The sequence below is a fragment of the Phycodurus eques genome, chromosome 4, assembly GCF_024500275.1.
Source record: "Phycodurus eques isolate BA_2022a chromosome 4, UOR_Pequ_1.1, whole genome shotgun sequence".
Classification (NCBI taxonomy): domain Eukaryota; kingdom Metazoa; phylum Chordata; class Actinopteri; order Syngnathiformes; family Syngnathidae; genus Phycodurus; species Phycodurus eques.
The window spans coordinates 20,196,328-20,213,200 of NC_084528.1; the positions used below are offsets into that span (position 1 = coordinate 20,196,328).

General features: G+C 40.4%; 1 protein-coding gene across 1 annotated transcript; it reads right to left on the reverse strand.

The window, feature by feature from the left end:
- Positions 1-303: 303 nt before the first annotated feature.
- ntd5 (ntl-dependent gene 5) lies at positions 304-15,718 on the reverse strand. Its single transcript, XM_061674506.1, has 8 exons — positions 15,562-15,718; positions 14,566-14,700; positions 12,721-12,912; positions 8,016-8,142; positions 6,714-6,790; positions 4,859-5,041; positions 1,789-1,986; positions 304-1,684 (listed from the first exon to the last, which is right to left on the reverse strand). The coding sequence occupies exons 1-8, from the start codon at positions 15,671-15,673 to the stop codon at positions 1,593-1,595; spliced, it is 1,116 nt and encodes a 371-aa protein (XP_061530490.1). The 5' UTR covers positions 15,674-15,718; the 3' UTR covers positions 304-1,592.
- Positions 15,719-16,873: the final 1,155 nt, after the last annotated feature.

Here is a 16,873-nt window from a genome sequence, read left to right on the forward strand (position 1 = left end):
CTTTTTGTTTTTAATCATTATTTCTAGCATATTATAGCACTATGGATTTGACTTGCATATGAATGGTGTTATATAAATTGCCTTTCCTTGTGAAGGCAGACTTTTCTCTGTTTACATTGCGTGGGTGTACCTAATGAGGTGTCCACTGGCTTTATGCATGATCATGGAGGCAAGGTGATTGCAATACATTGCAGGGTCATTACAGCATAGGTTTAGTGTACCTGCACCTTAAAGTGAAAACAACAACACTTTTTTTTCATATTTGATAAAACAGTCATGATTAACTTGACGATGATACAACAGTGCCTTGAGATACAAGTTTATTTTATTCCGTGCCCACACATGTAACTTCTTAAACTTCAATTTTTCCCCATTGATATGGATTGAAAAAAAAGCCATTAATTCATGCCATTCTCCTCCTCATCAAAAAATGTATTGTGGAAAAGCACATTCAATAATATTGTACTTCATAAAAGCATGGCGTAATAATAAAATAATTAAATATCATGTAAAGAATTAAACAGTCAGCGCATCATGATTTAATGCTTCCATTCAATTCATTGTGCTGTTCCCTTTGGTGTGCCTGCCTTGGCGACTTGGGTGTAGTATAATACAGTCATACAGACACAAAGAAGAGTCACCACTACACTGTGCTTTAGTAAACTGGAATAATATTAGTCATTCTTCACAGAGGATAAAGAATATATGCCTTTGCGTATAGTGATATCTTGTCTACATGTGTTGCTCCACCATTCCATGTTCAAATATCCATTTCTTAAAGGGCTATAACTCCAACATTATTAATGCTATTCGTTAGCCTGTCTATAGTGTTTCACATTATGTGTTGGCATTAAACTAGCGGACAGTAAAGCAAAATTATGTGGTTATTTTAAATACACGACATGTAATTCTCTTTGTTTTATGTTAAGTTTGACAATAAACCTTAACTGGGAGTAGCGTTAAACAGTTTGAAGTCTCTTTTTGCAAGAATTGTTAACTATCTGCCAAACTGCTGCTTATTGTGAAGTGAACTGAGCTCAATGCCACCATACAGCGGTTGCAAGTACAAGCAAAAAAAAAATACAAATCAGACCAACGACAGCTTTTGTCTCGGAAAACTCAAGAGGCAGGTCACTTGTATCCCAAGGCGCCACTCTGCATGACAAAAAAAATGATCTGTGAAAAAAAAATCAGCCGTCTCTGGCCCCATCCTGTGTCTCGACTTTGATTTAGAAATCAAATCAGAAACCACTGCGCAACCAATCGGAGACAGAAGGCGTGACTTACAAAGTATCAATCATTTGTTACACAATCACAGCCGCATTCCGTGTTATCAGTTTGAAGTTGAAACGTGGCCAGAGACGGCAGATATTTTTTCACAGGTCCTATTGATCATGTACTACTCTCACGTCATAATGACTGTTTTAATACAGTCAATATGACACAAAGTGATTTTCAGAGAATGGACGAGAGGAGGGCATATGGTCTGAGCAGGGTTCGAATCAAGCACCGGGAGGCACAGATCAGGCAGTGGGGCCCGCTGAACCACAGCAACAGGAGACGTGACAGTGTGTTACGAGTGCGCAACAAGGTCAGAAGGTCTCCTCTTCGTCGGCGCTGTCGCACGCTTCAATCTGGGAGACGAGCCGGTGAGGGAAGAGTTTATACTGCAGCCAAGTGGGCTCTGCAAATCAAAGAGATGCTCATAAATATTGCAGCAACCTCCGACTGTCAACAACCAATTCCCGAGTGCGATGAGGGAAAAAGAAAGAATGAGAGATGGCCTACCGAGGTAACAGGCGGGCCGCTGCAGCTTGCCGTCCGAGCACGTCTGTGCGGCGCTGAAGCTGCACTGCTTGTGAGGGTGTTTGCAGAAGAACGTGACGGTCTCTCCGTGAGGGACCATGGCATCTGTGATGTCAAAAGGCCACCGCTTCACGCCGTCAACCATCACGCGGCTTCTCTCGGCAGGGATGAGGCAGCGAGCTGGGGAAATCACACATTTGTTACACGCGTTACACCGGGCATGTAAATATACAGCCACCTGCCACAACATTAGGTACACTCGCACAATCTCGAGAGGAGCCAAAGGAAGAGGACGTAAATGTAATGCCCATGTTTGATTGGCACTGTCAGAGGTATTTATATATTTTTTTTTCATTTATTACACTTCAAATGTAAAAAAAAAAAAAAGGGTATGAAATATGATTATTTTTTTATTTGTGGAACTGCACTGCATCACTGAGAGCTGAGCTGTCCCTAATATTTTGGTGATGTATTTTTATCATGTGATTTTCTTTAAAAGAAAAAAAGTTTATTATTATTATTATTATTAGCTGGGAGTTGCTCCTAATATTGTGGAAATGTATAGACAGTGAAATATCTTAATTTGAATTTAAATGAATGAATGAACGAATGAATGAAGAAATGAAGAAATAACATGATCCATCCATCCATCCATCCATTTTCTACTGCTTATCCGAGGTCGGGTCGCGGGGGCAGTAGCTTTAGCAGGGACGCCCTGACTTCCCTCTCCCCGGCCAATTCATCCAGCTCTTCCGGGGGGAGCCGAAAGACGTAGTCTCTCCAGCGTGTCCTGGGTCGTCCCCGGGGTCTCCTCCCGGTGGGACGTGCCCGGAACACCTCACCAGGGAGGCGTCCGGGAGGCATCTGAATCAGATGCCCCAGCCACCTCATCTGGCTCCTGTGGAGGAGCAGCGGCTCTACTCTGAGATCCTCCCGGATGACCGAGCTTCTCACCCGAGAAATAATCTAATTTTAATAGTAATTTTTAAAATATTTGCCAGATTTTCTTTTTTAATCGTCATTTTCTTTTTTTTTTTAATGTTTTATCTTGAGATTATCAGACGGCAGCTCTTCCTTATACTTTGGTGATGTATTTTTATCATGTGATTTTCTTTAAAAGCAGGAAAAAAAAGGTTTATTATTATAAGATGGGAGCTGCTCCTGATATTGTGGACATTTATAGACAGTGAAATATCTTAATTTGAATTTAAATGAATGAATGAAGAAATTAAGAAATAATATAATTTTAATAGTATTTTTGAAATATCTGACAGATTTTCTTTTTCAATCATGTCATTTTCTTTTTTAAAAAAAAAATCTTGAGATCATTAGCCAAGAGCTGTTCCTAATATTTGGGTTATTTTTATATATATTAAAATAGCTAAATTTGAATCAAAATTAATGAATGAAAAAAAGAATGAATGAATAAATAAATAAATTAATTAATTAATTAATTAATTAATTAATTAATTAATTAATTAATTAATTAATACATTTATAGTATTTTTATTCAATGTGTACTGAATTTTAATGTATGTATGTCATTTAAAAAATCAATATTACCTTATCATTTTTCATCCTGATATTTTGATGACTTAGCGCTAAATATGTAATGTAAATTTAAATGAATAAATGTATAAAGGAGTTTTATTATTTTAATAATATTTGTATTTAGTTTTGTAAAGATCTTTTTTAATCATGCCATTTTCCTTTTTAAATAATTATTATCTCATTATTATTACATTATTAGCTGCAAGATGCGCCTAATATTTTGGTAATCTATATTAAGATAAATAGCTAAATTTGATGAGACCAATATTTAGCAAGACCTAAATCTATTTTTATAATTGTTAAATAATTTTAAATGAATAAATAAAATGATATTATTATTATTATTATTTTAACAATATATGTATTTGTGATAGAGTTTTTTAATCATCTCATTTTCTTTTTAAAATACAGTAAATGTTACCTTATCATTATTAGATGGGAACTAATATTTTGGTAAACCTATTTAGCTTAATAGATAATGCAATTTATACAACTATCGCTGTTGCTTTAAATATTTTATTAAATAAATATTTTAGACCCAGGGGGTTTATTTTTATTTTTATTTTTTTAAATGTGGAATACATTTCGCGGCACGGTGGACGACTGGTTAGAGCATCAGCCTCACAGTTCTGAGGACCGGGGTTCAATCCCTGCCCCCGCCTGTGTGGAGTTTGCATGTTCTCCCCGTGCCTGCGTGGGTTTTCTCCGGGCACTCCGGTTTTCTCCCACATCCCAAAAACATGCATTAATTGGAGACTCTAAATTGCCCGAAGGTGTGACTGTGAGTGCGAATGGTTGTTTGTTTCTATGTGCCCTGCGATTGGCCGGCAACCAGTTCAGGGTGTACCCCCCCTCCTGCCCGATGATAGCTGGGATAGGCTCCAGCACGCCCGCGACCCTAGTGAGGAGAGGCGGCTCAGAAAATGGATGGATTGAAATATTTGAGGGTGGGACGGTCAACTGGTTAGCACATCTGCCTCACAGTTTTGAGTATCGGGGTTCAAATCCGGCCTCGCCTGTGTGGAGTTTGCATGTTCTCCCCATGCCTGCGTGGGTTTTTCCTGGGTACTCCGGTTTCCTCCCACATCCCAAAAAAAATGCATGGTAGGTTGATTGAAGACTCTAAGTTGCCCGTAGGTGTGACTGTGAGTGCGAATGGTTGTTTGTTTATATGTGCCCTGCGATTGGCTGGCGACCAGGTCAGGGTGTGCCCCGCCTCTCGCCCAAAGACAGCTGCGATAGGCTCCAGCACGTCCGTGACCCTAGTGAGGATAAGCAGTGCGGAAAATGGATGGATGGATAAAGATTTGATGCTCTAGCCTTAGTACTGTTTTCACTCATCAGTGATGTCGAATGAATCATCCACCTTTCTGAAAAGGTCAATCAAATTGTGGCACTATGATGTCATTTTTGATCTACTCACCCAATGGCATTGTGCTAGTGTACCTTATATCGTGGCCCTTACATTACGTCATCTCATCATACTGGGTACGTCGCTCACCCCTGCAGGACGGGGGCGCCGCGCTCCAGCTGCCGTTAGCCAAACAGGTGACCTTCTGGGGTCCGTCCAGGCGGAAGTTCTTCTTGCAGAGGTAATGGATGTCAAAGCCCACCTCATACTCCGTCTTCTGGACGGCCACCACGTAGCCTTGCGCCACCTCGCGAGGTGGCTCACAGTACACTTCTGAGCCATGCAAATAAAGATTAGATTCATACGTGGAGGAAGTTAAGGCCCAGCAAGGCCTTCTCTACTGGCACCAAACACTATCAGAAGCATTGACCTACTCTACATTTGCAACCAAAATTGGAATATTTGTTCCAATATTAGTCAATTTGCTTCATTTATTAGCGTTTCTCTTGGCTGCACTGTTTTGATTAACATTGCCAGAGTGGTATTTGTGTGTGTTAATATTTTTGCTAACCGAACCAAAGTAAAAATGAGTGTCACGATAAGGCAGAAGAAGCATGTGACTTGTTCCAGCCGAGCAGCAAAGAAAGGTATCGTAATGAAAACGTTAGATTCAAATATAATGAAAAGTATTTATAGTTTACTATAATGCCTATATGATACACATAATTGTGTTCATTACAACTGCTAAGTACTTTATAAAAACCATACTGTAATAACATAATTAAATAGTAAGTAAAGAACTAAAGTTTGTGCAACATGAATAATTCATTGTGCTGCTCCTTCTGGTGTGCCCACCTTGGCCACCAGGGGGCAGTATAACGCCGACAGTGTACATGAAGGAGACGGTCACAACTGCTCAGCGAGCTGCAGTGATACTAGTTGTTTTTCACGAAGACTAACAAATTTATGCCTGTGAGTATTGTTATATTGTCTCACTACATGTGTTGCTGCCATTTGTGTTCAAATATATTTTGCTCAAAGGGTTATAACACCGCAACATTGATGCTAGTCGTTAGCCCACCTATAGCGTTTTGCTTCGGGTGTTAGCATTAAGCTCGTGGACTTTCCCGAGGCAAGGTAATGCTGTTGTTTTGAATTCACAATGTGCAATTGTCTTTCTTTTACATGCCGCTTGACACCGAAGTTCAACTGGGAGTGGGAAGGAACATCTTGAAGACTCTTTTTTTGAAGAAGTCTGCCAAAACCATCTAGCGCTCGTAGCGCAAAGTCAAGCCAAAGCGAATCGAGTGATGGCTCATATCTCGAAAAATTCATATGTAGGGTCGAAGTACCAATGGAAAATATTGTTTATTTTGAAAGTCTTTCATTAATTTAAATGTCAATTATTATTTTTAAAACATTTACTAAAACATATTTAACTTTTCTTCTATTAATAATAACAATGAATATTTTTATGTTACATACAGTAAATATGTTTAAATAATAAGGACTGTTTTAATGATTTGGGAAAAAAAAAATTTTAAACGAGATGGTGAAGAAACAAATATTGTGAATATATTGCATTTCTACACTACAGTAGCACACACATTGTTGAAACAATGCAGCCGTAATTGTGTCAATCAAAAGTAAACACTATGAAGGCAGGTTTATTTTATTTATTTATTTATTTATTTTTTTAATGCAGCACTTGTATTGGATCTCATTAGATATTGCGTTATGTATCCCTAATGGTGTATTATAATAATGAGCAGTGTCATATTTAGCCACTAGATAGCAGTAAAGCACTGCAAGACTGACGAGTTCTTGGAGGAAATGTGAGGTCTGGAAGGCCACTTTTTCAATTATGTTGACAAAAAAAAATCTCTTACTTTGAGGATTAATTCTTGAATCATTATGTCATCTGCTGAGAGACATTGTGTGGGGATGGAAATGAAGGTGAAAACAAAACAAACATGGCAGTTGTGGGCATGGAGCGCTCACTTACTTTTACAGATGGGGTGTGGATACTGCCAGGTTTGATTCTCCTGACAGTAATTCTCACTGCTTCCCACTATGTCGGCCCTGCACAGGAAACGAGAGCGGCGGGCAGATGGCTCGTGAGTGACATTTAACAGTATAGACGGCGAAAGATGCTACTCTGCATGGAGGGGAAAAGATAAGCCACTGAGAAGAGAAAAAAGGTGTGAATGACTCCTTTTCCGCCGCATCCCTCTCATTTCTGTCTGGCTCACAACTCCACTCATCTTGCTTGTGGATGAGTCAGTGTGAAAGGGAGTCCATTCAATAAGAGCCTGCCTGTAATCATGACCTATTTAGCTCAATGGAGCGAGAGAATGAACCGGCCCACACCTCCATGAGGCCTCACGCAAAGAAATGGAGTTTGGGGCCCTAGATTTTAGCCAATAGTATTGATTATTGATCATTCGTTTTTGAATTTCTCCTTGAGTGATCATAATGAGTATAATAGATTAAAAAAAATACTAGGCAAAGAGCTGACTGGGTTTGATTTTCACAACATGGGATACTGAACATCAACTGGGCCAGTGGTTCTCAAACTTATTACACCAAGTACCACCTCAAATCATTTGTAGCGAACCAACTAGTATCATTATAACCAACATTAAAGGACAGTCGGCCCAAGTGTTCATCAAAAACTATAAAAAAAAAAATAAAAAAAAATTGTGAACTAAAAAACTAGTTTTTAGTTCAAAAAATAGATTTAATACTTTTGAAAACCACTGTAACGTTATGGACAGTTCGAACATTAACACATGAGTGAGTTGAGTTGACTGCCACCATACAGTGCTCGTGTCTTGAATTTTCAAAGCAAAACAATTGACTGAACGATGACTCGGATCTCGAAACATTTCTCAGTCAGGTTCCTCGTATCCCAAGGCAAGACTGTATGTAAAAATGTGGAAAAGCCTTAGTGAAAAAGAGTTCTACAAACTATAGTAATCCAAACATTGCACTTTTTTTTTACGTTACTCCGTTCTCTGCTCTTGGGGGCTCCATCGTGGTTGCCGGTGCTTAGTTGGCTTATTAAGCCTTGGGCCGGCTTCTGATGCCCTGCCGTTCATCGGACATGAACCCCTCGCTCCCAAACGCATCATCCCTCCTTCTTATTCTTATTCTTCACGCTCTGTCACTTCCTCCGCATCCACCTCCGTACCACTTCAGGTTCGCATGCAGCTGCAGCCTACACACGCTCACAGCCTAACCGCGCCCCCTCAACCCTCCACCACCATGCATCCTCCCTCCATCTTCCCTCCACCTGCTCACTCACCCTGACAGGCAGCTGTAGCGGATGGCCGTCCCCACGGCGGCGGCGCCCTCGATGGCAAAGGTGCTCGTCACCTCCTGGGGAAGGAGGCAGGTCGGGGATGACGCAGTAGCTGCAGGGAGTTCAGCTTCTGCAGGACAGGAAGCACATCCATCAATGCGCTTGAACTACGATAATCCCTCGTTTATCGCAGAAGGTTAGGCTCCAGAAAATCCACGAAGTAGCAACCACATATTTTTTTTATGATTTATACAGTACATATTTTAAAGCTGTATGAACCTCCTCTAACTCTTAATCACCTTCCCCACATTCCTGTTAACCTCTACCATACTTTTATAAACACCCTTTCAACTCTTAAACATACATTAATGCACAGTATTACTGCACACTGTGTACATTTTAGTCCTTGGAATGTGTGTGAATGAATGAATGAATGAATGAATTCTTTTGTATTTTGTACAGTTTTAATGTTTTGAGATAGGAAGCGTTAATTTTAGCACACAAAAAAAATTACAGCATACAATCAAAATCCCGTGATATGGCAAATTATGCGCAACATAAATATAAAAAAAAAAAAAACATCCACCATCACCACAAAATTGTGACAAATAAAACAGAATACAATAGATTAGACTGGTGACAGCTGTAACTCAACTCGGCAAGGCTCCAGCACCAGAGAATAAATGAAATAAACGTTTTCTTTGCTAAGTCAGAATTTGTGGTATAGTTCCTGCGTTGGCAATTAAGGAAATGTATTCAACTAAAAAAATTCTTATTTTGATGGTGAAAATTGTCCTTTTTGCTCCACTTTTGTGTGTTTCCAAAAACACCTGTAAAATCACCTCGCCTGCAGTGTCGTACCTGAACGAATTCAGTGAACGAAGGTTCATAGACTATAGTTCATATTTTGGGTGAAGGTGAACTAAACTTAGTTCATTTCTGCCTGATGAACGTAATTAAGAACGTGCTCATTCTGGCGTAAAAGAACGGTTTGTGAACGAAAGTTCATTTTCATTTAGGGACTTCCAGGACAACCCCGTCTGAACACACCATTTACGAGCCTTCATATGTCGGCGGATAAATGCTGTATTTGGCAACCGATTCAGTGCAACCATGGCGGCCATTCGTGGCAGGCAAGTCGCAGGCTCGCAGCTGCGTGAGAACGCGAGGTGCATTGAGGGATACTGCGTAAATGGGAGTGAATATGTTCTTTGGTGGTTCTTTTGTAATACAGTACATAATTGTAAAATTGATTACTAGGAACATTAATTTTTGTATCAGAATGACTGAGTTAGACCTCAAAATTAAATAAATTCAAAGTTATCAATGTCCTTTCACCATCATTCCTGTCATAATGCGTTGCAAAAACTTTTGTTTGCACATTAAGGACAAAAGTCCTGTTTTTGTTTTATTTCCTCGTTTTAAAACTCACCATTCAAGCAACAAGTTTTTCCTCATGTTTTTGAGAGTGTAGGGTGAAAGCTGCAGCTGGCTACTAGTGTCAACTGAATGGGTGGAAACAATGGGGAAATGAAATGCCAGTATTTTGAGGGTAATAGCCTGTCAGCAACATAGTTAGAAAAAACAAACAAAAAAAGAACTATGAACGAGTTGATGTTTGGAATGGTGAACTTGGTTCAAAGTTTAGAATTTTGTACTATGAACTGAATTAGTTCCTTTTTGGAACGGTGAACTGAACTTTGAACTAATTCGCTTCGAAAATGAACTTTCCCAGCACTGCTTGTCTTAAAATGTAATGTTCGTGCTCTGACATGAACAACCTGAAAGTGAGTTACCGAATGTATAAATTAACCACGCAATTTAAATTTAAGAAAAAAAAAATGACGGTCAGGGACATATTGTGTGGTGCACAATATGTTTGACTTTAGTGCTGAAACACTCGACAGGCTTTGGATGTCGATGAGGCTGAAGCACTTCGAGTGCGCACGATGGACAAGAAGCGAGGTCAGCGGTCACGCAGTAATGGAGGGTTGTGTTCTATTTAGGCTGCCGTCGCCGTTTTTAGGTAACACATAAGAGTACCTTCTCCACAACAGCGTCATTGTATAAGAGCTCAGCGCTGTGTTGGCTCCTGAATAAGTTTTGAGTGCAAATAAAAATATCAAGAGCCTGTGCAGGTTGCTATGGGGGAGCGCCATCAAACGGCGGGCTTGCCTGAGGGGAGGGGGGGGGGGGGGGGGGGGGCTTCTTTTGCTGTAAGAATGTAAAGGCACCTATGAGTGAGGGTGGTTGGCTGTGGATGAGAGCCAGGAGCTCAGTTCACTGCTGCCTCCCACACATGCTGCAGCACCAAAGTGCAAAGAAGCAGGTGGATAATCGCAGTCATCTTTAAAGCGACATTAGGCATCAACCGCTGCAATCAATACACTGAGAGTAAAGGATACAATAAAGTCAAGTACTCACACGACGTACTTAAGTAGAAGTACAGATACTTGGTCAGAGCTCACACAAATTGTATGCCAGTTTTATTTTCATTACCATTTCCAAGAAAAAAGAAAAATGAAGATGACATGCAATTTGCTTTTTTTTTTTTTTTTAAATGTTGTACTCCATATGCAAGTAAATTGTCCACATTTTATTCCTCAGAAATCTGAGGTGACACACCACATACGTATATATCTATCTTACTGAATAGATTGCTTTTTGAATCAATATCAAATCCAATCCAACTTCAAGAATCGAAATCAAATTGAATCCCAACGTAAAGGATCGAAATTGAATCGCGTTGCGAGGTTCTTAAAACAAGCCCATCTCTAGTAACAAAGTATTTGTACTCAGTTACTTCCCACCACTGAATATAGTGAGCATGGTTGTCAAACTAAACCCCCCCCCACACACACACACCCCACCCCCCACCCCCAGCCTCACTGCCGCTTTTGGCTGCCATTGTCGAGCGAGCCCTGATCAGAGGCCTCTCGCATGGAAAGGGATGAGAGGGAGAAAAAGATGAGAGGGGCGTTGAGAAGAGAAAGGCCTCAAGCAGCGTGACCAGCACAGCTCTCTCTTTCTCTCTTTCTCTCTTTCTGACTCTGTGGACTGTGATGGGCCACCGCCCACACACACACACATACAGAAAAAAATGTACCGCTCTCTACAATGTACACACATCCACACTCTCTGTGTGCCACTTTGACAGTGATCGGCCGCCCACAGACTCTCAGCAGGCAGGAAGGCGCTCCAACACACACACACACACACACACACACACACAGCCGCGCGCACACACGCAAGCAGTTGCAAAGCGGCGCTCTCACACGTTTAAAAACCCACCTACCTTCTGGCCGTCTCTCAACAGCACGGCTACTCAACAGCACACAGAGCTGACAATGGTATCCTCATTTCACATTACACGGCCTTCCAATGGGTAGAAAAGATTTCCAGAGTGTGCGCGTTCATAATGCATCAACCTTTAAAGCGTGTTTTTTTTTTTTTTTTTTATGACCTCTGGCAGGCTGGCAAGAGAAATAAGTATAAATTCTTTGTAGGTGTTTATGCTGCGAGTAAGTGCACGTGACTAGTGGGATTTTATTTGTGAATTCAACATCAACACGTGTTACGTATTTTGAACAACATTCATTCAAGGCGACATGGCGCGTGAGTGGGTAGTAGGTCTGCCTCGCAGTCTAGGGTTCTGGGCTCGAATCTGTGATTTAGGTTGTTCTGCTTGGGTTTTTTATGACTTCCTATGTTCCAAAAACATGCATGTTAGGTTCATTGAGGACTCACAATTGTCCATAGATGTGAACTTGAGTATGACTGATTCATCTATATATACACCAAAGCAAACTACAAACCTCTGTGACAACATCAATCAAAAGTGAGCAGTAATATATTTAAATTAAAATATGACACAGGACTAGTATTTGGAATCCTTATTAGATTGTGGAAGGGTACATGTTTATAATTAATGTGCAAGGCTAACTGCAAAATATTTTTCCAGCAGCGCAGCTGTGGTCGCTATGGCGACAAGGAAGCCTGTCAAACACAATCGCATTCATTCTGGAGTATTTGTCTGGCTATTTTAGAGCTACCTTGAGCCTTTGGACACATGCCGGTGTCTGCTTGATGAAACGTGATTTTGGGCTGTTATTACTCTATGATGCCTTGACTTAAGAGTTTAATTCGTTCCGTGACCAAGCTCGGCGCTTCATTTAATCATGTAGAAAATCAATTTTCACCATTGAAAGAACTGAAATGCCATTAATCCATTCCAGACATCCCAAAACCACAAATTGTTTTAGTTTTTTTTTTTAACAAAGACGTACAGCACTGTGTTGTATAAAAACATAATCAAATATAATAAAAGACATTGTGAAGAAATTAACTTGTTTAGGGCTTCAGCTAACGATTATTTTAATAATTGATTAATTTGTGGATTTTTTTCTCAAATTAATCGAGGGATCAGATAAAAAAAATTTTTTATTTCCATCCCTTTGTTTAACAACAAGACATTATTTCAAATTGACAGTGCAGAAAATGCACAAACATAAAATGATTACGATTCAGTTATCGGTTTGGTCCATAACATGTCAGAAAATAGGCAAAAATGTTGATCATTGTTTTCCAAAATAATTACTCCATTTTTGTGGGGGGGGGGGGGAAGCCTTGTCTGACTATAACTCGAAAAACTCCTATGAAACTCCCCCTTTCCATGTGGTGTAAAATGACCGCACAAGTCTTCACCCACCTGTGCAGACGGGCTCATCCCCGCTCCACTGGCGGTCACCTTGACAACGGCGAATGGTGGCATCCGTGCCGCTGGGTAACGTAAACCCCGGCTTGCATCGCACCTCCAGTAGGGCGGAGAAGGAGTGCGTGGGAGAAAGGAGCCGAGCCACGGCGTCTTCCCTGGGGGGCAGCGGCCAGGGACACGTACGACCTGAAGGAACGACACATAAGGGGGAGACGGTGGTGGGTGGCGAGGTCTTGCATTGACATACATTTACAACCTAAATCACAGGTGTCAAAATCAAGGCCAAATTTGGCCCACCACGTCATTTTATGTGGCCCGTAAAAGCAAATTATATGCGTCGACTTCATGTTCCTTGCTAAAATACCAACATTGGTGTCCGCACTTTTAATAACATTAAGATAGTGCAAAAATATGTTGTTACGAATCCGCCATTTAAAATAAATGTAATAATAGTTTAGCTTTTTTTTTTTACTGGTTTCTGATTTAAAACTAGTTATTGTATTCTGTATGTAATAATATGAGGCAATCATACATTTACTCACAATCATAACAGCCCTCCGTGGGAAACCTTAACTACCATGTGGCCCGTAACAAAAATGAATTGGACACAACTGAAAATGTGAATATTCATCCCATGAGATTGAATTGATTTGTTTCATTTGAAGGGAGACCTTCTATTTGTGTTAGGTGGACTAATTTAATCATTAGGGCACACCGCTATTAGAGATTCGGCCACTATTTATACAAGGAAAATGTGGGCAGAGCGTACATTGTGAGGTGCGAAAATATAGGCTGAAAAATGACCAAAAATAGCAATTATCTCTCACACATGCAACACTCACACTCCCCCAAAACTCTCACACACAACAAAAAACTCTCATGTGCACCAAAAAAAAAAAACACATTTACTCCTCACACACTCACTAAACACTCCCACACACACCCCAAAAAAATCAAGATGACCAAAAAAATAAAAACCCTCTCACTCTTCAGAAAAACTCTCACACGCAATTAAAAAAAACTGTCAGATTCATTCAAAACTTACACACGCACCAAAAAACTCACACACATACACTTAAAAAACTCTCATACACAGAAAAAACACACACAACAAAAAACCTCATGTGCCAAAAAACTCACACATGCATCTAAAAATCTAACACACGCCAAAACACACACAAAAAAAGAATGTTTCACACACACCAGAAACACTCACACTCGCACCAAAAAAATCTAACATTCACCCAAAAACTCATAACGCATAATACCTCTCACACATAGCAAAAAAAAAAAAGGTATCTTATTCACCACAAATCCTCTGACTAAAACCAAGAATTTCCTCACTTAGTGAGGAAATTTTATTATTTTTTTTCCGTGCAGACTTTTTTTCTTTATGTGTAAGTCAACAATTGCTTGTGTGTAAGAAAGCTCCAAAGTGTAAACGGAAGCCATCTCAAGTCTCAAATGTTGATTGGCTCATGTAATGTAGTCCCTTATTGGATTTTTTTTGGGGTGCTTGTGACAGTATTTTGTGTGTGTGTGAAGACTAAATGTTATTTTAGGCCTCATAGTATATTGTATCCCGATAGACCTCTCAAGTCTTCAATCAGGAGTGATCATCGAAATCAGCAAGCAGCCCCACTTTATCATTACACTGCCTCCTGATGTGGTATGCTTTGGATGACGAGCTGTTCCTTTCCTTTGCCACACTTTTCTCTCGCCATCATTCTGACACAAGTCGAAGACTGCCGCAAATGTGTTGACACAGCTGTGAGTAAACACAATGATGACTGGGGTTCGACACACACACACGCGCACACAGAGATACAAAGAACCTACCTGGAGCTACACAGCTGAGACCACACTGTCCATCGCACAGACACTGACGCTTGTTGCCGCAGTCTTGGTCAGCTTTGCATGGACGCGGACACGTCCTCCTTCTCTCGTCCCCCACGAGTCTCTTCGGGCACGACTCTGTTGGGTAATGCACAAACACACACGCACACACACACAAACAAGTGCTCGCGCACTGATACATTTCCTGGCATGTGGCCCTTTGTTTTTCCACTCTGCATTCATGGCCCCCTTGTAAAAACAGCAAACATCTAAAGGGCCACAATAAGATTTTGTTGGCCTGTTCTGCTTTGTCATGTGTTTGACAAGAGAGAAAATCCAGTGTGGGTGGGCCGGGGAAAATATTTGCCACCCAGGTTGCCTTTTGAGTGTTTAGATCAGGGGTGGGCAAAGTATGGCCTGGGAACCATCGAAAATGTACGTCATCAAGAGAGTTGTCAAATTTTTTGCCGCCTGTTTTTTTTTCTATTCTAAAATTGCTAAGTTCAATGTATGCATTATTTTGTTGCGTATGCTTTGTTTAGTTATGTAGTTAAATCATTGGTTGATTTATTTGAATTAGAATTGAATAATAAATAGTGAAATAAACTATTTTAATTGGTCATTTAACATTTTTGTTTTTATTGTCTTATATAATTGGCTCAATATTTTTAAATAAATAAATTATAAATAATGAAAATAAATAAATATTTACCAGGTAGGATAAATATTTTTGTATTATCTTTAAATTGTAGTACATTTTACTTAAGCAAGCAAAATTAAGATATTTTAAAACATTTAAAAATTTTGAAAATAAAAGAATAAAGATATGATTAAAAGAACATACAGATTAATACAGTTAGAATGACCTTACAGAGAACCCATAAACATTTTGTGTTGTTTATATTTTAATCTGCCTCCATCCAGCATATCAGTGTTTCATTTTTGCTACCATGCTGTTCAACAAATGCAAGTGCAAATATGATGCATGTCTTACTGTACCTGTACTAGTCTGCGGGGTCACGGTCCCAGTCAGGGCCCACGTCAGGGACAGGAGCAGCAGTGCACGGTTCATCCTTCTAGTCAGGCCTGCGACCATCTGAGGGTGGGACATGCCCACAATCGGCCTTTGGAAGGAACAGGGGAGGGCTCGTGGGGCGTGGGAGGGTGGGCAAAGAGTGGGAGGGGTGGATGGGGGTTATCAACCCAAAGAGGAGGCATGTTTTGGAAGGGAGGGAGAGATGCAACACATCTGGTCTGCGGTGAGCAGGAGAGAAAGCGAAAATTCCAGTCGGAAGGACCTTTCACCCATTTCAGGAGGGATGATAAATAAAAGTCAATTCAAATTAAATTAAACTTTTTTTTATATAAAATGTAATTAAATTACATTTAATATATATTTATTTTTGTTTCATAAATACAATTAAACTAAATGTATAATTTTTCTAAATTCCATCCATTTGCTATAGCGCTTGTCCTCATTGAGGCCGGGACACACACGCACAGCCGACGTTAACCGACAGGCCGATAGTCGACTACACTCGACGTCCAACGAGCACGTACATGGAGGCATGGGCATGAAACAGATTCTGACGGTACGATAATCGTGAGCAGTACTGTTGTGGTTTCACGGTATCAAGGTATTGATTGATATTACAGATCTAAAATGTATTATTTGAAAACATTTAGGTAATTAACCAGTGGCTGGCGGTGCATTTTGGTTGCGGGCCTTCGCTGAACAGTCCCCCGCCCTCCGTTGACAAATGTACTTCGATGGGAAAAAAGTCGGATCAGCAAAACCACATTCCTGAATCTGAGATTGGACTTCCCGACGGACCCTCCTCTCCAGCACCCCTGAATAGACCTTACCAGGGAGGCTTAGGAGTGTGATCCCCCTGTAGTTGGAACACACCCTCCGGTCCCCCTTCTTAAAAAGAGGGACCACCACCCCAGTGCCAATCCAGAGGCACTGTCCGCAAACACGTGGAGAACATGAACATAAATTAACCTTGAATGTTCAAAACAAATGAGTTGGGAAAGAAAGCATATTTGGACAGTTGAGTCATCAGGACAAGAGGTGACATAAAACAGTTTGACTCATTTCACAAGAGGCTAACCCACAACCCACCCTCGCAAAAAAAAAAAAAAAAAAAGTGGGGGGTAAAAAACACCAACCTGGTACCACTCATGCACATGACAGCGAGATTAGACTTTGACAGAAAACTTAAATATAAACCTCCCATGCCGTGGAATCACATTACAGGTGAAACCAAGGTCGGGAAGATGAAAGCACGGAGATGGGAAGGAGCAGTTC